The sequence below is a fragment of the Colletotrichum acutatum genome (genome assembly GCF_030867785.1).
Source record: "Colletotrichum acutatum strain CBS 112980 chromosome Unknown BDZ83scaffold_295, whole genome shotgun sequence".
Lineage (NCBI taxonomy): Eukaryota > Fungi > Ascomycota > Sordariomycetes > Glomerellales > Glomerellaceae > Colletotrichum > Colletotrichum acutatum.
Genome location: NW_026849289.1, coordinates 1 through 19,727, shown reverse-complemented (window position 1 = coordinate 19,727; position 19,727 = coordinate 1). Strand labels below are relative to the sequence as shown.

Below are 19,727 nucleotides of genomic sequence, written 5' to 3'. Positions count from 1 at the left end.
CTGGCTGCAACATCAACAAGTCGTGCCATCCAGCAGCGCGGAAATTGGAGAGGCCTCAGAATCCCCGAGAGGGCCTGCTGAAAAGTCTGGCACGATGCCAAGCCCGGCGTTGGCCGAAAGTGGGCTGCCGTTCTCTAGTTTGGCATCCGTAGGCCAAGACACGCCATGTAACGCCGAAACTTACACACGCCAACCCCTTTCCGGACAAGAGACTCCCGATCCGTGGCCAAATGTTGGTGTTGAAGAAAGTAGTCCCAGCTCAGCCGACCGAAGCGAGCCGCTGATCACAGAAACGGCACTTCATCGCAGCAATTGTTCATCTTCACCCGACGAAATGCACCTGGATGCTGAGACGACAGCATCAGATGCTCCTCCTGTACACTTATCTCGAGTCCGTCGCCGAGCTCGCAAATCACGACTACCAACGGGCGCTTATGCTGAAGTCGATTCGGACCCGGAATCTAGCGATGAGGATGGCGCTCATGGAACCAACGAGGACTGCTTCGGAGATCAAGCCAACCCTGACAGAATCCGGCGACGGTCCCAGGGCTGTGAGGACAATTCTGACCAACGCGGTCAGCCAAAACCCAAACGTCGTAAAATAAACTCCCAGGAGACTGTTGGCACCAGCAGGGCTCTGAGATCACGGGACACATCATCGCATTTAGCATTGAAACCAAGACGAAGGTCAGAGCGGGCTACTAAACGATCAGGCATCAGTAGAGTTCTGACCTCGCCAGTCTCTCCTGCTTCTACCGATAACGAAATAGATCCCAGATCCTTCTTTGGGCAATACGATGAGTGGCCTCTCAAGAATCCAGTCCTGAAGCGCACCACAGATGGATTTGTAACGACATTTCAACTGCAATGGGAGCAGCCGTCCACAGAAGGACAACAAACGCATTGCTATCCCTCAGTTGGTCGGCCTTCAGGTTCTTCGATGCAGAGACGAAAGCCTGCGAGGCGATCTGCCAAGTCCAGACGACCGTTTTCAGAACAAGAGAATAGACTTTTGATTCAACTGAAAGGACAGGGTCTTTCATGGAGGGAGATCCACAACGATTTCTCGAGCTACTTCCCGGGCCGGTCTCTCGCGACGCTGCAAGTCCACTTCTCTCAGAAGCTGAATAGGACGAGAGAAAAGGGCTTGGTTAGGTGCGATACATGCATGTAAATAGTTCGATGGATTGAGAGAACGGTAATGGACTTGGACATGTAAGAAGAAATATATTGTAGGCCTTGAAATGGTGTGTCAGCTGGCGTTACACTTCTCGATTATCACCCTCAAAAGTTTGCGGTGTCAGGGAAACCAGGTGGTCCTTTGGTTCGCCTTGTGAAAACTGCAGCCTTATATCCTCAATGACCTATTTCTTTTCGACTGATGGTAGGATGATATGAAGCTGCTAACGTGTATTGTCAACAGCTGGACAATCCCCCCACTCACCAACTGTAAAATGCGTTTCCTTCTGACGCGAATATCTTCCTGGGCTTCGACCTGACTTCCTTTCTGGGCCTTCTTCTTGGCCTTTTAAGACAATAAAAAGCCCTAATTATCTTCTGTCTTTGCTCGCCGAGAAGAAGTGAAGGCGGCTACCCTGACAGAGGCAACAACCCCTGGCGTAGACGGGATCACCACGCGCCTTCTCCAGGCCTGCTGGGGCGTCATCTCGGAGCCGGTCAGGCTGCTATTCCAGTCCTGTATGCGGGTCGGCCACTTTCCTCTGCCTTTCCGCAGAGCTGAGGTGGTCATGATCCAGAAGGCCTGCAGAGATGCCTCCAAGCCCGGGTCCTGGCGGCCGATCACGCTCCTCTCGTGCTTGGGCAAAGGACTCGAGAGACTAATAGCCAGAAGGATAGCTTCTCTGGCGATTATCGAGCGCATCGTCAGTCCGCAACAGATCGGAGCTCTACAAGGCAGGTCAGCCGTCGATCTAATGACCTGCCTCGCCCACGATATCGAAACGGCCCTCCTAAAAGGGCTCGCGGCGACGCTTCTGATTATGGACGTAAAAGGGACGTTCGACTCCGTCCTTCGGAACCGGCTCGTCATTAGACTACGTCAGCAGGGATAGCCACACGGCCTAACCGGGCTAATCTTCAGCTTCTGCTACAACCGCACCGCCAGAGTCCGACTAGAAGAAAGCACAACGGAATACTTTCCTCTATCATACGGGCTACCTCAGGGGTCGCCACTATCTCCCATTATCTTTCTGCTCTACATCGCGGAGATACTTAAAAACGACTCGGACGCGCGATTCGGGTACGCGGACGACATCGCCACTCTAGCCATCAGCCCCTCCCTGGAGAGCAATATCGCAATACTAAACCGAAGCGCAGCCGGCATTCTCACATAGGGTTCGGAGAACAAGGTCTCCTTTAACCCGAGCAAGTGCGAGGTCATCCATTTTACTAGGAGGCACGGCCAGCCAGCGGAGCTGCCAGAGGTCAGGGCGGGAGATTTAATGGTCAAGGCCTCGACAAAACCTGTTCGCTAGCTAGGTGTCTGGTTCGACAAGAGACTGTCCTTCCGGCACCACGTCGACACACAAGTAGCTGCGGCAAAGAAGGCAGCTCAACACCTGAGGCACCTTACAAACACGAAAAGGGCACTATCAGCGGCCGCCGTGCGAAAAGCCGTCGTCTCCTGCGTACTGCCGATCGCGCTTTTCGGCGCCGAAACATAGTACGCAGGTATCACGAAGCCGGCTTCGAGACGCCAAGCGGAGACAGACATGAGTCCGCCTCTCCAAGGAAGACCCGTCAACACAGGCCAGAAAGGGCTTGCGCAGAAGATTGACAGCGTCATCACAACGGCAGCAAGGGCCGTCCTACCTGACTGGAGAACAACGCCAACCAGCAGCCTCCTCCGAGACGCCGGCTTACCGTCAGTCAAAGTCGCCTTGGAGGGCGTCCGCTTACGGGCCGCAGTCCGACTGCAGAGGATTGATCGCCGACACCCGCTAGTTGCGCGGCTCTCGCAGCAGGGACAGCAACAGACGAGACTGCTACGGACGGCTGAACTTCTGCCAAGATGCGGAAGACCAGCGTTCCTCCAATCACAATACCTGCCAAGCTCACAGGATCAGATAGTAGTTCAATGCAAAGAAGAGGCTGCGAAAGCTTTCGAGCGCTAGCTAAAGACAGTACCGGAAAGCCATACGATCGTCTTTTCGGACGGCTCCAGGGCGACGAACGGAGTCGTGGGGTGCGGCTTCGTCATCTACCGAGACTCCAAACGCATAGCGCAAGGGGTGCGGCCGACTCGGACTGGCAGAAGTGTTCGACGCCGAGGTCAAAGGAACGCGAGCCGGCCTCAGAAGGGCTCTGCTCACCAATCGCTGTCACCCAATTTACATATGTATCGACAACACCAGCGTTATACAAGGTATCCGTGGCAAGGCGCCGGACTCGTCCCAAGAGACGTTCCTCGAAATCCAAGAAGCAGCCAGGATTTTTGATGTACGGACGCACTGGTCTCCGGGACACCAGGGCATCGAAGGAAACGAGGCCGCGGACCGGCTGGCCAAAGAAGGAACGACACTGCCAGCGCGGATGGGTCAAATGGCAACACTAGCGGGCATCAAGCGGCTTGCAAGGGAAAAACTACAAAGCCAGCACAGGAGATGGTGGTATAAAGAGCGAAGGCCGCGGTACGCGGACTTGGGGAAGTTCCGCTAGCCCCAGGCCAACGACCTTTCAGATGGTCTGTCGTACGGCGAACGGTGCGATTTTCCGAGCGGCCGCTAAGCTTTCTTCCGAGACGCGGGCAAAGATGCGGAGATCCTCCTACGGTGGGCGATAGGGGGCACTGTTGCAAAACCCCCTTGCCATTTCGTTTTGGGTTTAGATCATACTCATCCTAGTCGTCCGGTACTTAGAGATGCAGTGAAAGATGTACTGCGGGATAGCAGCGGGATCGCACGGGGCGGGTTACCAGCAAACCCCATGCGATATACCTCAACAGAAATGATGGGCTAGGTAGGTGCCATTGCCACATGAATGCTAACTACCAATTGACCAGAGCACGCTCCTGACAGTATAGATCACGACCTAAAATCCCCTTGGTTTATCTCTCTCATAATGGTAGATCCTTTCTCACAACAACGGAAATAATTCTTCCATCATAGTATTCTTGAGAGACATGGTTCGAATCATCAGTGCACGGTGAGGCGTGGCTTGGTGAGCCACAGTGGTCCTCCGCAGTGATTGCGCTGCGGATCCGCAGCGATCTCGCTTAGCCTGCTCCTGCTTGATTAAGCCTAGCGAATATATCTGACACCGTGGCTGGCAATATCTTTGATTTTCAATCACTTTACCAGAAGAGCAAACTCTTTGATTTCTTCTCTCCGCGAAACTAACTTTTTCCCTTCCATGAAGATGAGCCCTCCGAAAATCCCTTCAGAGCATGTGTACTGTATCCAGACCGGAAAAAAACACCATGAACTCTTCACTACGATATATCTCGAGGCGAATTATTGTGGTCGATGTGGCCTTGCCAACCCGTTCCGGTCTGAGCATCGAGCCAGATCCAGAACTCCAGCACTTCCGGGTCCGCACGATGAAGTAGTGGAGGTTGATGACTCCCCTCCTCGGCCAGTCAGGCCAGTCAGCCCAGCAAGCCAGCTGTTCCGTGACAAACCGAACCCCGTCTCGCTCATCGGCTTTGGACGTCCGGCTCAGCTTCTGCCCAACGAATTATCCATTTCCGGCGCGGTGCACACGCGAGCACGTGTCCAGCCCGCTGAGGCGTTAGGTGATCCTCCGTTCATGACAGTTGCAACAGCAGCTAGTCGGGCTATTCAGAGTACAAAAGCCAGTACCAGAAAGCCAACAAGGCAGCGAACAGGATATCAGTGGGTACACATCAGCCTCTTGCTTGTGAGCTTGGAAGTCAGATACTTTAATGGGCTGGCGGTCGAGGTTCCAGAGACGGTGCTGCCGCTCAAGGATACGGTTATCAAGTTCTCTTCGACAGACCTACTGACCTGGCCTTCGTTCACCGCGACCTTATTCGACCATCTACGTCCGCTTCCGTCCACGGTTGATCCGACAAACAAGGAACTTTGGAGCATTTCTTACGCTTCGAGCTTTTCTGGCAAGAAGATCGTCACGGTCCCCAACATAGACAAATACCCAGGCCCGTCAGCAATGCTGGCCCCTGGGCATTTCGGCAACAACCAAGCAGGACAGTTAAAGGTGCTTCTCGTCCTTACATCTACTGATGTAATCGATAAGCAAGAATCGGTGACGCCACTCAGGCCGGAGGAATACCCAACGCCAGTCAAAGAAGAAAAGAAGCGGAGGGTCAAGCAAGAGAACACGAGCCCTGCGCCTCAGCGTCAGAAGCGGGTCAAGCACGAGGACAAAAGTAGCAGTGAGGGGATCAGCGGAGGGACCGATCCTAACAGACTAGTATCAGCGGGTGTTATATCCAGCCCCAAGGTCCCCATCTATAACGGCTGCCGCCAGGATTCAATGGGTGATGAGCGTGAGGAAATCATGGAGGAGATAGTCGTAAGCGAAGACGTGGAAGACTTCTGTGGACTGAAAGAGCCGCTTGGACAAGTACCGCTTGATAGAATGGTCGGCCATAGTGAGGCGAGAGGTCTGGTACACGATGGAGACAACGCCGACGAAAATGAAGATGGGAAAACTGCCGTCACCAAGTTCGTAAGAAACCAGGTCTTATCGATAAAGTAAAGAATGCTAACAGTCATAGGTAAACCGAGAGTACACAACACAGAGCTTGGGCGACCAAGCCGAATGTCTTGTTCTTGGTATGGACGAGGCCCTACCACCAGCGCGGTCCACGCGTTTCAAAGGCACAAAGGTCCCCGCGACATTTGCTGTTCGACATAGCAAAAAGGATTAGTCATTCCGGGTTGTCGTTCGACAGATCGCTGTTGTCGTCTTCGTCGACGCTTATCTCTTCCAGATCATTTCCTTCTTCGTCCGCACAACCTACTTCAATGAGGGCCTGCTCTGCAGGCTCTGTATCCCCCATTTCATCGTGGAAGACCTGGGTTGCTCGTCTGTGTAGTGCCTCCTATAAGCGTTTAGCCTGGTTCTCGACCACTCAGGTGGCGAAGCTCACGAATTCAGAAACGCCTCCTATTGGCGCTTTGCGATAAGCTAGGATAGGCTGTTGGCCGCTTTCGATATGTTGAATGATCTTGTCTCGAAGTCCAAGGTAGAAGCGTTTAAGTGGCCGCAATATGTCAACCTCTCGGTAGGCCCCAGAGACAGCGCTGTCATAACCCAACCCCGTAAGGGTTTGGCGGCACCAATCCTTGGTCTCGGGCTCCAAGCAGGTGCTGATATCGATATCGGCCAGCGGCCGCTGTAGTTGCTGTAGAACAGCGCGGTCGATCGGGATGCCCCAATTGCATGCCTTCGACGGATCCGGGTAGTGATAATTCATCCAAGGTTGTCCGTGGACTACGTGAGGCCGATTCCTTTGAAGACGAATGCGATGGAGGTTCCACGTTTCCACAAAGTCAAAGAGTTCACGACGTAGGACGTCCTCGAAAACGGCGTAGATGGCAATTTGATCCTCCAACATGGCGCTGTCAAAGTCACCATCTCTGGCGAGTTCCCCAAAGTAATCCACCCACTGTCGTGAAGAGACATGTAGCATGCTTTCCCACCACTTCTCAATCTTGACGTTCTTTGTGCTTGGCGCAGCCTTATACGAGTCTTTCAGACGCTTACCCTGCTGGAAGACCCTCCCGTTCCACTCTATCCTTCCATCTGCAGCTAAGGCAAGTTCTAGTGGGCTGCCGCTATGAGTGGCGTTTTACTGCCTCTATCTGCCTATAAGAACCAAGGCCGGAAACCGTAGGCATCGCATACCGTCAAGTATTGCTTCAGGACGCTTAAAGCAGTCGCAGCAGAGTGGCCAACATAAAACCAGATAATGTTCCTCGAATAGGCGTCGATGGCGGCGTAAATCTCAACCCATACTGCTTGAGCTTATCATGGCTATCGATGCACCACTGGTAATTTGGACCTGGCACCAAAAACTGCCCTTTCTTCCTTCGGAACATTCTTTTCCGGATCTCAACCTCATTTGGGAACATAACTTTGTACAGGGCAAAGAGGGGATCTCTCGGCACCCAGAGTTGTCTTTGTTGACGGAGAAAAGGTTGAAGAAGGCTCTTTCCGTATCCTGAGACGGCATTCGATCGTTGTGACATCTCGACGATGACCTGCTCCGTCTGCTCAAGCAAGGCGAGACGCTCTTCATCGCTGTTGAGTCTGCGCACCCAACGGCGATCAGGGTGAAGCCTGATGCGCTTCAGGCCCCGTTTTGTGATGGGCCAGCCCTGTCTCTGTAAAACACTCAATGTTTGCTTTTCGCTAAGCCCAACACGAAAAATCAGGTCGCGAATGGCCTCCACTAGCTCGGGGCTTTCTCGAGTACGAGCCTGCTGGCGTGGGAGATCCCAACTTGAGATTCGGCGAGATATCGTGCTGAGATCCACGGCGACATGATGGTGTTTTCGAAGTTTATATTGGATCTTTCTTCGCGAAATACCGTTCAAGTAAAGCTGGCTCACATAGTCGCGATGTGAGTCAATTGGATTGAGAGGACGTGTCATTTTGGGCCTGATGAAGTTGAAGAAGACGATGAGGGTTTTCCTCGGGCCTGGATGAAAGGGTGAAACGACGCAGGCGGTGTGCCGCGCGGGTCCGCAGCGCCAATGCTACTGGCCCGCAGCGGTGGCTCGTTCTCGCGGTCCAGCAACTCGTTGCTTATTGGTGGAATTCCGACAAATTCAGGGGCTAGACTAATATTTATAGAACCTGGATCCTTTCTAACTTTATATCTACCTTCCCTTTCAATCCGCCGAAATCTGGTGAGAGCTCACCATTATTAAGGTTCATATGCCTGAGACCGATCGCGCAGTTGTTACTGAGGCGCTTGGCGCAGCGGGCGGAAGCTCTCGGAGTCGAAACGTCGCAACCAAGAGGGGGACTGGCCGGTTGACTCAACCCGCCACGCGCAAGCCTACAGCTACGATCACCGTATGTTCAGCGGATCAACCTGCGACTTCAGAAGTATTGACATGCCCATCACATAGAAGAAAAGACAATCAAAGAAAACTCCGCCTCGTGGCTCAGTACGCCACTTCCCGTGCCGGCAATGCGTCACGCGCGCCACCAAGGCCCCCGGCCATGAGTGTGCCTCTCAAGATAGTACGTTGACTGTATCTATCCATGCGCAACTCTTGTCACAGTTATGTTGACGGCGTAGATACGGGTGCTGCATGCTGGGACTGCGCAAAAACCGGCCACACATGCCGGCCGGTAAGAGGTACTCGCGCCCCATAAGCTAATGAGCTGCTGAATCGTCACGTCACCAGGTTCCAGCCGAAGCTCATGCTGCTGTGCGTGCTTTTTGGGCATTGAACCAGCAACTCAGCAACGGCGATGGGGATCCTGACGAAGTCTGGCGCTCTGCTGGACAGAGAGCGTTACAGCAACTGCGAGCCTGCGGAAACATTGGGGTTTCTCCTCCTATGCCACTACCAGTGGCTTCTCTGGCTTCTTTCGGCGAAACAACTGAGAAGAGTCTTGAGGAGAGAAAAACAATGGCTTTGGAAACTATCGCCTTGGCTGCGCGGCTCTGGGTTGTAAGTTTAAACAGGTCGGAAATGCAAATGCGAACACTGACCCGGTAGCAGCAACTAAACCAGGCAGCGGAAGATGACGAGGGAGAGGGGGAACAAGAAGATGAGGATAATTGAATGACGTCGGTCTCCGATGCACCATCTGCCTTTCGATGCTATGTTCTCTGGTTTTGTATTGAACTGAATTGCATTCTGCTGGTTCGCAGCGGACTCGCTTCTGTCAAGAAGGTGCTGTCCTCGTCGTGAAAATGAAAAAAAAACAAAAAAACAAAGCTGAGGTACAACGGTCGATGTACTGCGGGGCCGGACGATCTGCACTCTAACCTGATGTGGAATTTATGTAAGGAATTTGGGGTTTTGCAACAGTGACCTCTATAGCCTGCCATAGAAAAGCACGGCTGGGAGCGGCAGAAAATCAATGTCAGGGGGGGCGAATCCGGAATTGGGAAGGCGGATAGATCTCGACGGCCGGCAGAAAAGCGCGGCAGAATCCTAAGAAAGAACGGCAGAAAGAAGAGTTCGAGATGGCAGAATAAAACCGGGGCGGCAGAATGCATCGAAGCTCGCTGATAGGTGCAGTAACCCATGCAGATAGCAGAATCAAACTTGGTCCGGCAGAAACGCTGAACTGGGAATCAGATCCGCGAGGACGGCAGAAAAGTAGGTGGGGCCAAACTGCTTTGGGAGTGGCAGAACCAATTTGCAGCTGGGGAAACCGAGCGCCCGTCAAAGTTGAGAGAGCCCTGTTCCCGTCCCTGGTAATGCAAGTTCCGACAATGCGAAATGGTTGCGATGACGGCTTTGGCGGACTTTCGAGAGATCTCTTACATGCGCGTTGCATATCATGTAGGCTTCGGGGTTCGAAAGCCGTGAGGGTAGACGGGACTGGATAGCCCAGGGATTGCTACGTAGCGATGCCCTCTTCTGTCTCTGCTTCACACTCCAGTGAGACGGTGCAGGGTACTAAGACGGCATCAATCTTTGCAGAATCCGGTTCCCACTGATTGCTAGTGGTTTATCGAAGAGTTGATCCTGTACAGTGCTTCTATCGAGCAGCAGTTAGACAGGCAGGGGTCATTGTGTGTGTATTCATGAGTATGACGAATGAATGGCTATGGAAAGAAAACCCCATATCTATATAATGAGTGTACGACCCCCTTGTATAAGGATACCCTTGCTGGCCTTACTCATACCTCTAGTTAAGCATAAGTCAGGTCGCTCGAGGTGAAACAATTACCGTAGCGAATGTGCTGGGGCGGTCTGACAGCTTCTTATGAGGGCTCCCAATAGGCTCACGGGTACCCGTGCATGTAAAATTCCACGGGTACCCGTGAATATGACTAAGCACGTTCGCTGCACGGGTCTTGAGCCAATCGGGGCCGCGGCTTGGGTTCCAATTACCCTATAATTTACGATTTAACCACAATACACTCTTCGGGCAGATTCTCAGCATACAACGCCTCCTGTTCGGCGTTGTCTCTCTCAACTCGTTTCCAGATGTCGCCCATACCTCTCCTGCTATTTCGAAAAGGGTTTTCTCCCTCCTCAGCGATGACAAGCTCATCAACCCGTTCCTCTTCAGCTCTGTCCCAGTCTAGATAAGCCATCATCTCTTCCTTAAGCCAATCTCTTGACCCCTTGGAGGTGGTGCAGCGTTTGTTCATCTGCTTGTAGTCAAGACACCACTCATAACATTTCTTCCCATAACGCAGCGGAAGTCCCATTGCCCTCCGATACTCCTGGTTTGTTTTGACACTTCCACGAGGCTGGGCGGCATACCAGGCGGTTCTCGCTGCACAGTACCGTCCGTATATTGCCTGAGGTGAATCGTATTTTAGAACCGAGGGCGAACGCGAACGCCGAGACGGTGGTTGCATCTCAGGTGGTGACATCCTGGCATCCACTGCTTCATCTGTAGTCGATTGAGTCAAGGCTATTATGGACTGTACGGCGTTCGACGGAAGGCTTTCCGTGACTTTCCGTGTAGTGGCACAGACTGCACTCGGTGTTGGGGCTAGGCCTGGAGTAGGAATTGGCTCAGGCAACAAATGTGAATATCGCTGAGGGCACGCCTTTGAGGTCATAATATGGCCAACCGCATGACACCTACTACATGTGCTTGGGGCCCGTGACGCGAGTTCAACGATTTCAAAGCTGCTTGGGTCTCGCCTAGTGCTTGAAACCGGAATTCGGGGGTTCTCCGATTGCAACCTGGGCTCGATGCGCTGGCGAGGCTCTAGTAACAGCTGCGGCGCCCCTTCACGCCTCAGGTGCCAATGCGCATGAAAGTGCTCACGTAGCAGAACAAGATTTTGTTCCTGTAAAGCCTTTAATTTGTGTAGACATGGCAAACCGTACACACGAGAGAAGGCCCCCGTACAGACTGAGGAATGGTCTGTGCCATTCTTACTGAGCAGCTTCCGCTGCTCTTCTACTTTCCGGAGGGCTTCATGCGATACCCAGCCAAGTACTGCGCCATATATTGTTCCCGAAAGCTCGACCGGTATTCGTGTCTGTTGCTTGGCTTGATTAGATCTCAGATCCGAGAGCTGATTGAGTAACGCGTGCTTCATCGCTCGCCAAGCCTCGAACAGATCTAACGTGGATCTCTTTAGGTGCGATTTGAGCAGAGCATGGATGCCTTCAACCCGCGAGGTAGCCACGTTGCCAAAGTGCGTGTGCTGATCAACCCAGGCTTTCACTAGCTTCTCCTTGTACGGATGGAGCCAAAAGGACGTAATGTAGCCGACTTCTTCAAGATGGTCCGTAAGATAGCGTTCCTCGAAGTGAGAAACACGCTCCTGAAAGGTCATCTCAGACGGCGAGCTAACAATCAAATGCCAGGACTTGTAGAACTCTCCCCAGTTGTCAGTCGATGACTTCGGCGCTGCAGGGCTACTGGTTGTCTTCGTCTTGACAAGGTCGAACGCAGAGTAGCAATGCTGAAGCACCGCCTTGTTCGCATGCCAGAGGCAAAGCAAAGATGCCGAAGATGGAAAGACAGCGGCTACAGCATTGATGCATGCTAAGCAGCGATCTGTGAGGACAACCGCAGGTAGGCTAGCGTTGCACTGGTCATACAAGGACCTGACCCGCTCCAGAGCCCAGGTATAATCATCTTCCGTTTCGCCACTGAGAAATGCGAACGCGATACAGAAGGACCGCTGACAAGCATCGACGCCAACTATGTCAAGAAGCGGCATACCGTACTTGTTGGTCTTGTAAGTGCAGTCCAGCAACATTACGTCTGGGTAAGCTTGTAGGAGGGCTAGGGAATCTGGATGGGCGAACAAGACAGCTGTAACGCGGCCATCTGGTGCGAATTGCATTCGACTCCAGAAGCCTTCCTCGTCAAGCTGATTGGCAAGTGCGTGGATCGAGGTCTGCCCTCCACGAACATCTCGTTTGATGGCTGCAATATGATTGTAGATATCCTGTTGGGTTGCTACAGAGTTTGTGGTTTGTCGTATGTATGTCCGGATATCTCTGGGCGCGACGCCAGCATTTGATAGGCCGGCTACTTTCGCAAAATCCTCCTCTGTCAGCTTGCGGTGTGTTGGGTGAGCAGACGGATGCTGGCTTGGGGGGTGATTATGAGAAGAAAACCGTTTGTCGGGCCGGTGTCTCAAGCTCCAGGTGCTTTTATCCAAGGATTCCTTGGCAAGCACGGAAAATTGACAGCCCGTTCCTCTGCTCGTAGTTCGTCTTTGGCGCGCTATTGCTTTGCTTGGGGGATGACACGACCGATCGCACGAATACGTAATTGTCCGCCGCCCACTCTTCTCTTTGGTCGATCTCCCAGTCGTGAAGGCGTATCCCCTTGTTGCCGCCCAGTTGTTAATTGCCAATATGAGGTCATCGCGCGATTCATATTCGCTTTCAGGAGGTAGACAGTCGTCTAGGAAATTGAGTGCTGGGTTGTCCGGGGCTAATTCCATCCTTCTCAGAAACGTGTGGCCGAGTTGCCATGCCATGTGCAGAGAAACGTGTAGACTGACGCGAGACGCGTTTGTCAATCTGTGCCGCCCGCTTGCTTAGTCATATTCACGGGTACCCGTGGAATTTTACATGCACGGGTACCCGTGAGCCTATTGGGAGCCCCTTACACTCGGGCGACAGTGGTCCAGGACAGTGGCTAGGCTGATGTGCAGACGCGGAACCGTGTCCAGGCAAGTGTATTTGCAAAGGGTCTTGCGGGACGTCGTTGCGCCTTTGCCCGAGAGCCTCTTCACTGCGAACCATAAGGACGTCTACAGCGCAGCACTTACCACGCAGGCCACTGTCAGGCTCTTTTTGCTTGTCGAATGCGAGGAATTCAATTTTCCAGCGTCCCTCATTCCTCATCTCGCACGATCACCGACTTGCCGGAATTTACTGTCACTACGCTATGGTACCCCTTGCTCTCGATTCTGGTTTTGATCTTCCATCGGTCAGTTGCTGTCTTAAGTCCGATCTCAAGTCACTTCGCTTCAAGAAGCTGGCTTGTCCCAAGAGTTTAAGTGCCGTCGACTCTCGCAATCATGTCGACCCTGTTCTGACGGATGGACGTCACGGGGCAACACGAGCACGTTCTAGAAAACAACTCCTCATTACTGTGGGAATGCTGTGGGTAAAAGCAGGAGGGCATAAGCCTTAACTCCTGGAATAGACAAAACCCAAGGTGCAGAGATGACAAAAAGCTGTTCGTCCAATTACCATAGAGGGCGAATCGCTTGGCATGAACTTCAGACCAACGATTCATGGTTTTCGACCGCATCTCGCACACCACCGTCGATCAGTTCGTCCGCTAGATGGCACGCGGGCAAGTCTATAAATAGCGGGCGACTGAATCTCGCTACGTGCCTTCATAGCCAGAACGGTGACCACTTCCAATTTTCTTAATGCTGCAATTGTTTCGTCGGAGCTACAGGTGTTCTAGTTTGAAATTCAGCTGCCAAGTAAGTACAGTGACAACACTTGAGTGGCTTACGAGTAAGAGCCACCAAAGCCTTCGGGCTGCAGAAGCGCCCACCGGCTTCGAGGTCCCCATAAACGGGATGCTTCGGTGTGGGCTACTGGTAAGGCCACCTGGGTGTGGAACCTTCCAATAGTAGCATGGCCGGGCCGGGCGCTTCGGGGGTCCACAGACGGGACATCGTGTTCCGCATCCGTGCCACCTACCAACCTGCCGCTGAGAATCTCCCAAAGCGCCCGTCTGCGAAGCGCTCACAGCCCAGTCATGCTTCTGGTAGTTGAATCGGCTCCCCGTCAGCCCGAGTAAAAGTGAACAGAGCCACCGCCGGCGGATAGCTCCTCAATCGGCGCTTGCTGTGCTGCTGTCAATGGGGCTTTGTCCTCGGTGCCCCTTCAAAGTGGTTTAGACCTTAGGATCACGAGTTAGCATCTTGTCGCGTTCAAGACACAGGACAGAGATCTAAGAGGCAGTTGTGTATATCTATCTATGCGTCAACACTAGATACTCTATGTGATCTAGACTAGGCCTAGCCTTGTGTCCCTTTAGCCATCCGTCTACGCTTTACCTTCTTTGATCGTCTTTGCTCGACCTGGCCTGATGTCCTGAGGGAAACACCATGGGAGGTCTGTACATGCCGTCTGAACGCATCTAGTGTCCCGAAATTCGGGTCATCCTGGCATTGAGGATGGTTGCACCGAATGAGATTGCCACGTTGGACGGCACGCTCTCGTTCTACCAGATGCTGGTCGTCAAAGTGGTCATTTCTGACCGTTGGCCGGCAGTACTTGAACGTCCGTTCTGCTAGTGAAAGCCTGCAATCCCCAACACAATCAGGGCACTGATTCGGATCAAGGAGTAGTGGGAAGGGCTTGGGTTGAGGAGTCTCTTCGATGGTTGGCTTGGGTTGAGGATGGGTGCGGATGCGGTCTCGTCTGACCGTCTCTCTCTTGTCACAAAGTGTGACCATCAGATCGATAGCCTCAATCCGAAGCTCCATGAGTTTGTCGTGAGAGCAGTCGGCTGGTTGGTGGCAGAGGATGTGGGCCAGTCTGGTGCGCTCGGGAATCTGGAGGTTGATTTCCGGTTCAGTATACTCCTCGTCTTCTTCGCCGTTCGCTTGCCTCTCGATATCCCATGTTGGGCGGTTGTAGAAATGATATTCGCGATACTCTTTCACGACAGTCTTGTCGCGTTGATCCCGCTTCATGCGTATCTCCTCGGTTAGCCTGCGGATTTCGGCTTCGTTCTCTTCACCTTGCACTCGGTATTGACCACCCTTCATTTTCTGTCGCCGTTGCTCCAGCTCCAGAATTTCCGGATCGGGAGGCAAGTTCTCCCAGACCTCCTTGGGGACCATGTCTCTTGTTGCCCGGGGATCGCGCGTGAGGCTGACATGCGCAAACACCTTATACATCTGCTCCTCGGTTTCCTCTTCTAGGAAAGTATTCTGGAGGTCGAATTGGACGTTCTCGTTGAGGTATGCGCCTTGAAACGTGGCAAACTTGGGATCGTGGCGCATCATCTGGTCGCGCACGGCATCAGACGCATTCCCTGGGGTCGAAGCTTTTAGTATTTGAAGTCCTCACAAATGCTGTTCACCTCAACCTACCATTTGCTGCATTTGCCGCCCCTCTTCGGGCGAAACGTGGAGTCCAGGCCTTCTCGAAACCTGCATCAAGGCTCTGTCGGCCCATGTCGTCTCGTAATTTGGAATAGCTCATGGCCTCGTCAACGGCCAACGCACTGCCGCTGAGCTTTCGAAAGATCGGAACCTTGAGCATTGACTGCTTCCACCGTAAAGCCGTAGACTGGACTGGACCCCTGACCTCTGCTTTTAGTACCTGGGTTGCATCTGTCAGGCTTGCTGCGTCGAAAGCCTGGTCGTGGAGCGCTAAGGCGATGATGGTGCTGACGGCACAGAAGATGAACCTTCTTGCAGGCGTAAAGAAAAAGACAGTCCTGTCCATAGTCAGCATGAAAAGCACCAAAAGCGATTGGGGCCGCGGCGCTACGCATACTCACGGTCTTGGCTTGTTGTCAGCTCCTTTGTGGTGGATGAACTTGACAGCCATTGCCGGAACGGCTCGTCCCGTCACTGGATGGCGAACAATCATCATGAGTACGTCCTCATAGCACAAGGCTTTCGGACGCCCACGCCCAGCTGTTTCCTGTATCAACAATCTGTCGAGGAGAAGGGAGTCTTTGTCTTGTGGTGGTTGGTCATCATAATCCACATTCTCTGTGTCTTTGCCACACTCAAGATCAAGGGACTTGACGCCTTGGAGCTTGAAAATCTCGTCCGTGCATCCGTCTTTGGGTTTTTTCCTTTCGGCATGCACGATCTCGGCAGGCCGCGCACCAGTGTAGCAGAGGAGCTGGTAGCAACCAGCCAGCTGAGTGCGCTGCCGTTCTGACGGGAAAATACCAGTATCATACGCAATGTTGAACGTCAAGATGGCCAGTAGGTTATCGGCTCCGAGGACTGGCTTCCCGTTGATGTTCGGTGCCCGGTATCCGAAGCGGGGGATCAGGACCGTGTGGTGGAACTAGCCCAGCCCATGTCAGCATCATTGTGGAACTGTCGGCTGTCGCAAGTAGTAGATACCTTGTACAGCTCTTTCGCATCATTCCTGTCCATGTAGCGACCGGCGACGGTGGTGTATAGCTGCTGAAACTGCCGGATATATACCTGCGTCGTACCCCAAGATTTGATTTTCCCTATCGACCACTCGCTGATCCGGAGAAAGAAGCTCATCATTGTCTCGCGAGTTACGTTTTCCAAGGCCGCTTGCCATTCACCGAGGTTCTGCTCTTGACAGTAACTGTTGTTGTAGAGGTCAGTCAACAAGGAAACAAGCATAAGATCCACGCGGCGAACCGTTTCCATTTCCTGCATACGACCGCGATATTGATCTCGGTTTCGTCTGCATATCTCGGCTTGATGAAGTTGACATTCTTGAGCTGCTTGCGTAGGTCGGCGTGCTCCTCAGCCGAGAACGGCTTCGGCTGGTTCGCGATCCGACGTTGTGTTTCTTGGTCGGTAAACCGCTTCAAAAAGTCAACGGTTGCTTTGGTTTGTTGAGGGCGACAATCGGCGAGCACCGGCTGGGACATGGCTGCGAGATGGTCGCTCGTCGCAGCGGCAGAAGAGGGGTCGTGAGCGTGTACTGTACTGAGGCGAGAGAAGACGACAAAAGACGGCAGGCGCGACGCCGCTCTTTATGGTGGACGGCGCCATGGCGTCAAGCAGAACCTGAACAGCCTGAGCAGCCAGAAATCGCTCCAACGGATGCCAGAAAGCGAGGGAGTTGGCAAGAACAAGCAAGTGGTGGCATAACCGACGAGCAGGGTAGAAGGGAAGGAGATGGAAGGCGCTTGGACAAAAATAGCAGGGTGGGGCGCACTGCCATGACCGGGTTGCGGGCGTTGGAGGCAGCGTGACGAAGTATTTAATACCTGGCAGTGTCGCCCCTCGCCCGATTCCCTCTCACTGCTTGTGCCGCATAGAACGGCGGCACTTCCCACCGGATTCGGCGGCCCTAGCAGCGACTTCTCGCTTTTAGGAGTAATAAACTAGTTTTATTATAAAAGAGAGAAAAATAAAAAACGAGGGTCTAATAAACTCTTTATATACTTTTTATAAATATATAACGACCTTTATTAAACTAAGAACGCCCTTAATAAATTATTAATAATAATTATAAAAAAAAATAAAAAGTTCGCGGTATTCTTATCCCGATTTAAAAAAACCTTAATTAATACCGGAGGCTAGAAATAGCCCGCGGACGTTATAATTTAATACTTTACCCGCGCTTTAACTTTATAATTAAAAAAATATATAATCGCTATATTTTAAAATAAGTCGTTATATATTAACTTTTTTTATAGTGTTTAGGTAGTAGCCGGTAATATAAAGGGCTACGACTTCGACTAGTATAACCCTTAAATTCTGGTATAAAAAAAATATTGCGTAATAAAAAAACGTATTAATAATAATAAAGATATAATTATAATTAGAGCTATAAAAGTTATAAAGCTTAAGCGAGAAGCGAAGCTATTAATAAAACTAAAGACTTAGTATTACTTTAGTTATAATAAAGTTAGATATATTATAAAGAACTATAAATAAAAATAAAAAGCCCGCGTAGTTTAAATAGCGCCCGTAGAGTATTATATAGAAAAAGTAAACTTAAATAACGATAAATATTATTTAAAAAAAAAATAGCTCCGGTATAAAATCGGGTACCGGAACTTATAAATAAAGAACGGATAAAATAAAAATTATTTAATTAATAACGGATTATAAATAGGCCTTTAGCGCTATTTACTACGAGGATTAATAAAATATATAAAACTTTAATATTAATAAACTATAAATATAATATATATTTTATAATAAATTCCTAATTAACTCGCCGTCTTCGCTTTTTATATATAAATAGAACGAAGTATAAACTTTATAGATTTATAAATAAGTCTACTTAAATTATAATTAAAAGGGTCGTCGCTTTCGATCTCGAAATTAGCGGCTATATAAAAAAAGTATATATATATATTATTAAAAGCCTAGATATAGACGTATTTTTTAAAAAACTTTAAATAGAACGGAACTGCGTTATATATAATATAGCTAAATAGCGGATTTAATATAAAAAGGGCGGAGTAAAAGCGTATTTTAATAAATAAAAAAAAAGCGCTATAATATAAAAAATCCGTAAAGTATAAAGCTTAAAAGCCCCCTTTTTTACTGTTTTATATTATAGAGTTATTATAAAAAAAAAGCGCTAGCTAAATAAATATACCGCGGGGATCTAAATAATTAACCTCGTTAATATCGATAAAGCTCTAAAATTAAAAAATAAAACCGACTACTTTTTTTAGTTATTATAATAAATAAAAAAAGAATATAGCGACCTTTTCGAGCTATTTAAAGTATACTCCCTTTTACTAGCTCGGCTAAAAATCGACTTTATAATTAATTTCGAGCGGTAGTTTAATAAATAAAAAACGCCCCTCCCCTAGGGCCCCCTCTATTTTATATTTTATAAAGAGCTACTAGTACTATATAATACTTTTAAAAACCTATTTAATAAAGGCTTTATTTAAATTAGTAGCTCTTTTACCGGAGCCCCCGTTTTTTTTATTAAAAAACTAAAAGGTAGCTTATATTTTTATTATAACTATAGAGCGTTAAACGTAATTATATAAAAGGATTATTACCCTTTATTATTAATTAATAAAACCTTTTAAAAAGTTAGTTTAGTAAAGTAGTTTATAAAGCTAAACGTCGTAGCGGCCTTTTATAAAATTAAAATAACCGAAGGGTATTAAAAAAAAACCGCTTTTTAAATATAGTATAGCTTTTTTAAATAAATAGTTTATTTATTTAGCCTAACCGGGGCGCCCGCTATATTTTAAAAGTATATAAACTAAACTTTAAAAGAATTCTTTAACGACTTTATTTTTATATATATAGATAATATATTAATATATTTAAACGGATTAAAAGCGGATTATAAAAAAAAAGTATAGCGGATATTATATACTTTTATAGCGGCGGGCTTTAATCTCAACCTAGTTAAAAACGAGTTTTCTATTTAAATTATAAAATATATTAAATTTATTTTTAAAATAAAATAAAAGATTACGTATAACTTAAAAAAAGTATATACTATTTATAAATAGCTCGTATTTAAAATAGTAAAAGGGGTTAAAAACTTTTTTAGCTTTACTAACTATTATTATATATTTATATATAACTACTTTATTATTATTAAACCCCTTAACGCTCTAATTAAAAAAGGGGCGCCGTTTAAATAAATAGCTAAATAAAACGCTACTTTTAAAACGTTTAAAAAGCGTTTTATATCTGCACCTTTATTTTAAAGCTTTAACCTTAACTTAGTAATAGTTATTAAAACCGATTACTTTAAATTTATATTTAGAGGCTCCTTTATATAAGAAGATTTATTAAACGTACGCTAACTAGTCGCTTTTTATTTATAAAAGCTTATGCCCGCTTAGTATAATTATTTAATTTATAATAAAAAGCTCTTCGCTATAATATTTTATTTAAGTATATAGGACGCGGAGCTACGGAGCTTTTATAAATTTAAAGTTATTATAGATTATAAAAGGTT

At 49.4% G+C, this 19,727-nt stretch overlaps 5 protein-coding genes across 5 annotated transcripts; 3 read left to right on the top strand and 2 right to left on the bottom strand.

The window, feature by feature from the left end:
- BDZ83DRAFT_240500 (uncharacterized protein) lies at window positions 1–1,360 on the top strand. The gene has a single exon (XM_060501868.1). It carries the CDS (start codon window positions 95–97, stop codon window positions 1,172–1,174), a length of 1,080 nt encoding a protein of 359 aa, XP_060357214.1. The 5' UTR covers window positions 1–94; the 3' UTR covers window positions 1,175–1,360.
- A 3,017-nt stretch (window positions 1,361–4,377) lies between these two features.
- On the top strand, window positions 4,378–5,700 carry BDZ83DRAFT_595469 (uncharacterized protein; the record flags this gene model as incomplete). The annotated part of the gene is made up of 1 exon (XM_060506797.1): window positions 4,378–5,700. The coding sequence occupies one exon, from the start codon at window positions 4,378–4,380 to the stop codon at window positions 5,698–5,700; it is 1,323 nt and encodes a 440-aa protein (XP_060357213.1).
- A 376-nt stretch (window positions 5,701–6,076) lies between these two features.
- On the bottom strand, window positions 6,077–7,601 carry BDZ83DRAFT_725155 (uncharacterized protein; the record flags this gene model as incomplete). Its single annotated transcript, XM_060512722.1, has 4 exons — window positions 6,077–6,768; window positions 6,801–6,813; window positions 6,853–6,922; window positions 6,964–7,601. 4 exons carry the CDS (start codon window positions 7,599–7,601, stop codon window positions 6,077–6,079), a joined length of 1,413 nt encoding a protein of 470 aa, XP_060357212.1.
- A 213-nt stretch (window positions 7,602–7,814) lies between these two features.
- Window positions 7,815–8,912, top strand: BDZ83DRAFT_645130 (uncharacterized protein). Its single transcript, XM_060509816.1, has 4 exons — window positions 7,815–8,028; window positions 8,085–8,199; window positions 8,258–8,310; window positions 8,367–8,912. The coding sequence occupies exons 1-4, from the start codon at window positions 7,888–7,890 to the stop codon at window positions 8,682–8,684; spliced, it is 627 nt and encodes a 208-aa protein (XP_060357211.1). The 5' UTR covers window positions 7,815–7,887; the 3' UTR covers window positions 8,685–8,912.
- Window positions 8,913–14,113: 5,201 nt separating this feature from the next.
- BDZ83DRAFT_725153 (FluG domain-containing protein) lies at window positions 14,114–16,825 on the bottom strand (the record flags this gene model as incomplete). Its single annotated transcript, XM_060512721.1, has 6 exons — window positions 14,114–15,138; window positions 15,197–15,546; window positions 15,610–16,133; window positions 16,193–16,409; window positions 16,466–16,635; window positions 16,823–16,825. The coding sequence occupies 6 exons, from the start codon at window positions 16,823–16,825 to the stop codon at window positions 14,114–14,116; spliced, it is 2,289 nt and encodes a 762-aa protein (XP_060357210.1).
- Between the last annotated feature and the right edge of the window lie 2,902 nt (window positions 16,826–19,727).

Coding starts and splice junctions, on each gene's coding strand:
- BDZ83DRAFT_645130 (XM_060509816.1), top strand. CDS start 7,888: ATGCCTGAGACCGATCGCGCAGTTGTTACTGAGGCGCTTGGCGCAGCG. Junction 8,200..8,257: donor TGAGTGTGCCTCTCAAGATA/GTACGTTGACTG, acceptor TTGACGGCGTAG/ATACGGGTGCTGCATGCTGG. Junction 8,311..8,366: donor CCGGCCACACATGCCGGCCG/GTAAGAGGTACT, acceptor TCACGTCACCAG/GTTCCAGCCGAAGCTCATGC.
- BDZ83DRAFT_240500 (XM_060501868.1), top strand. CDS start 95: ATGCCAAGCCCGGCGTTGGCCGAAAGTGGGCTGCCGTTCTCTAGTTTG.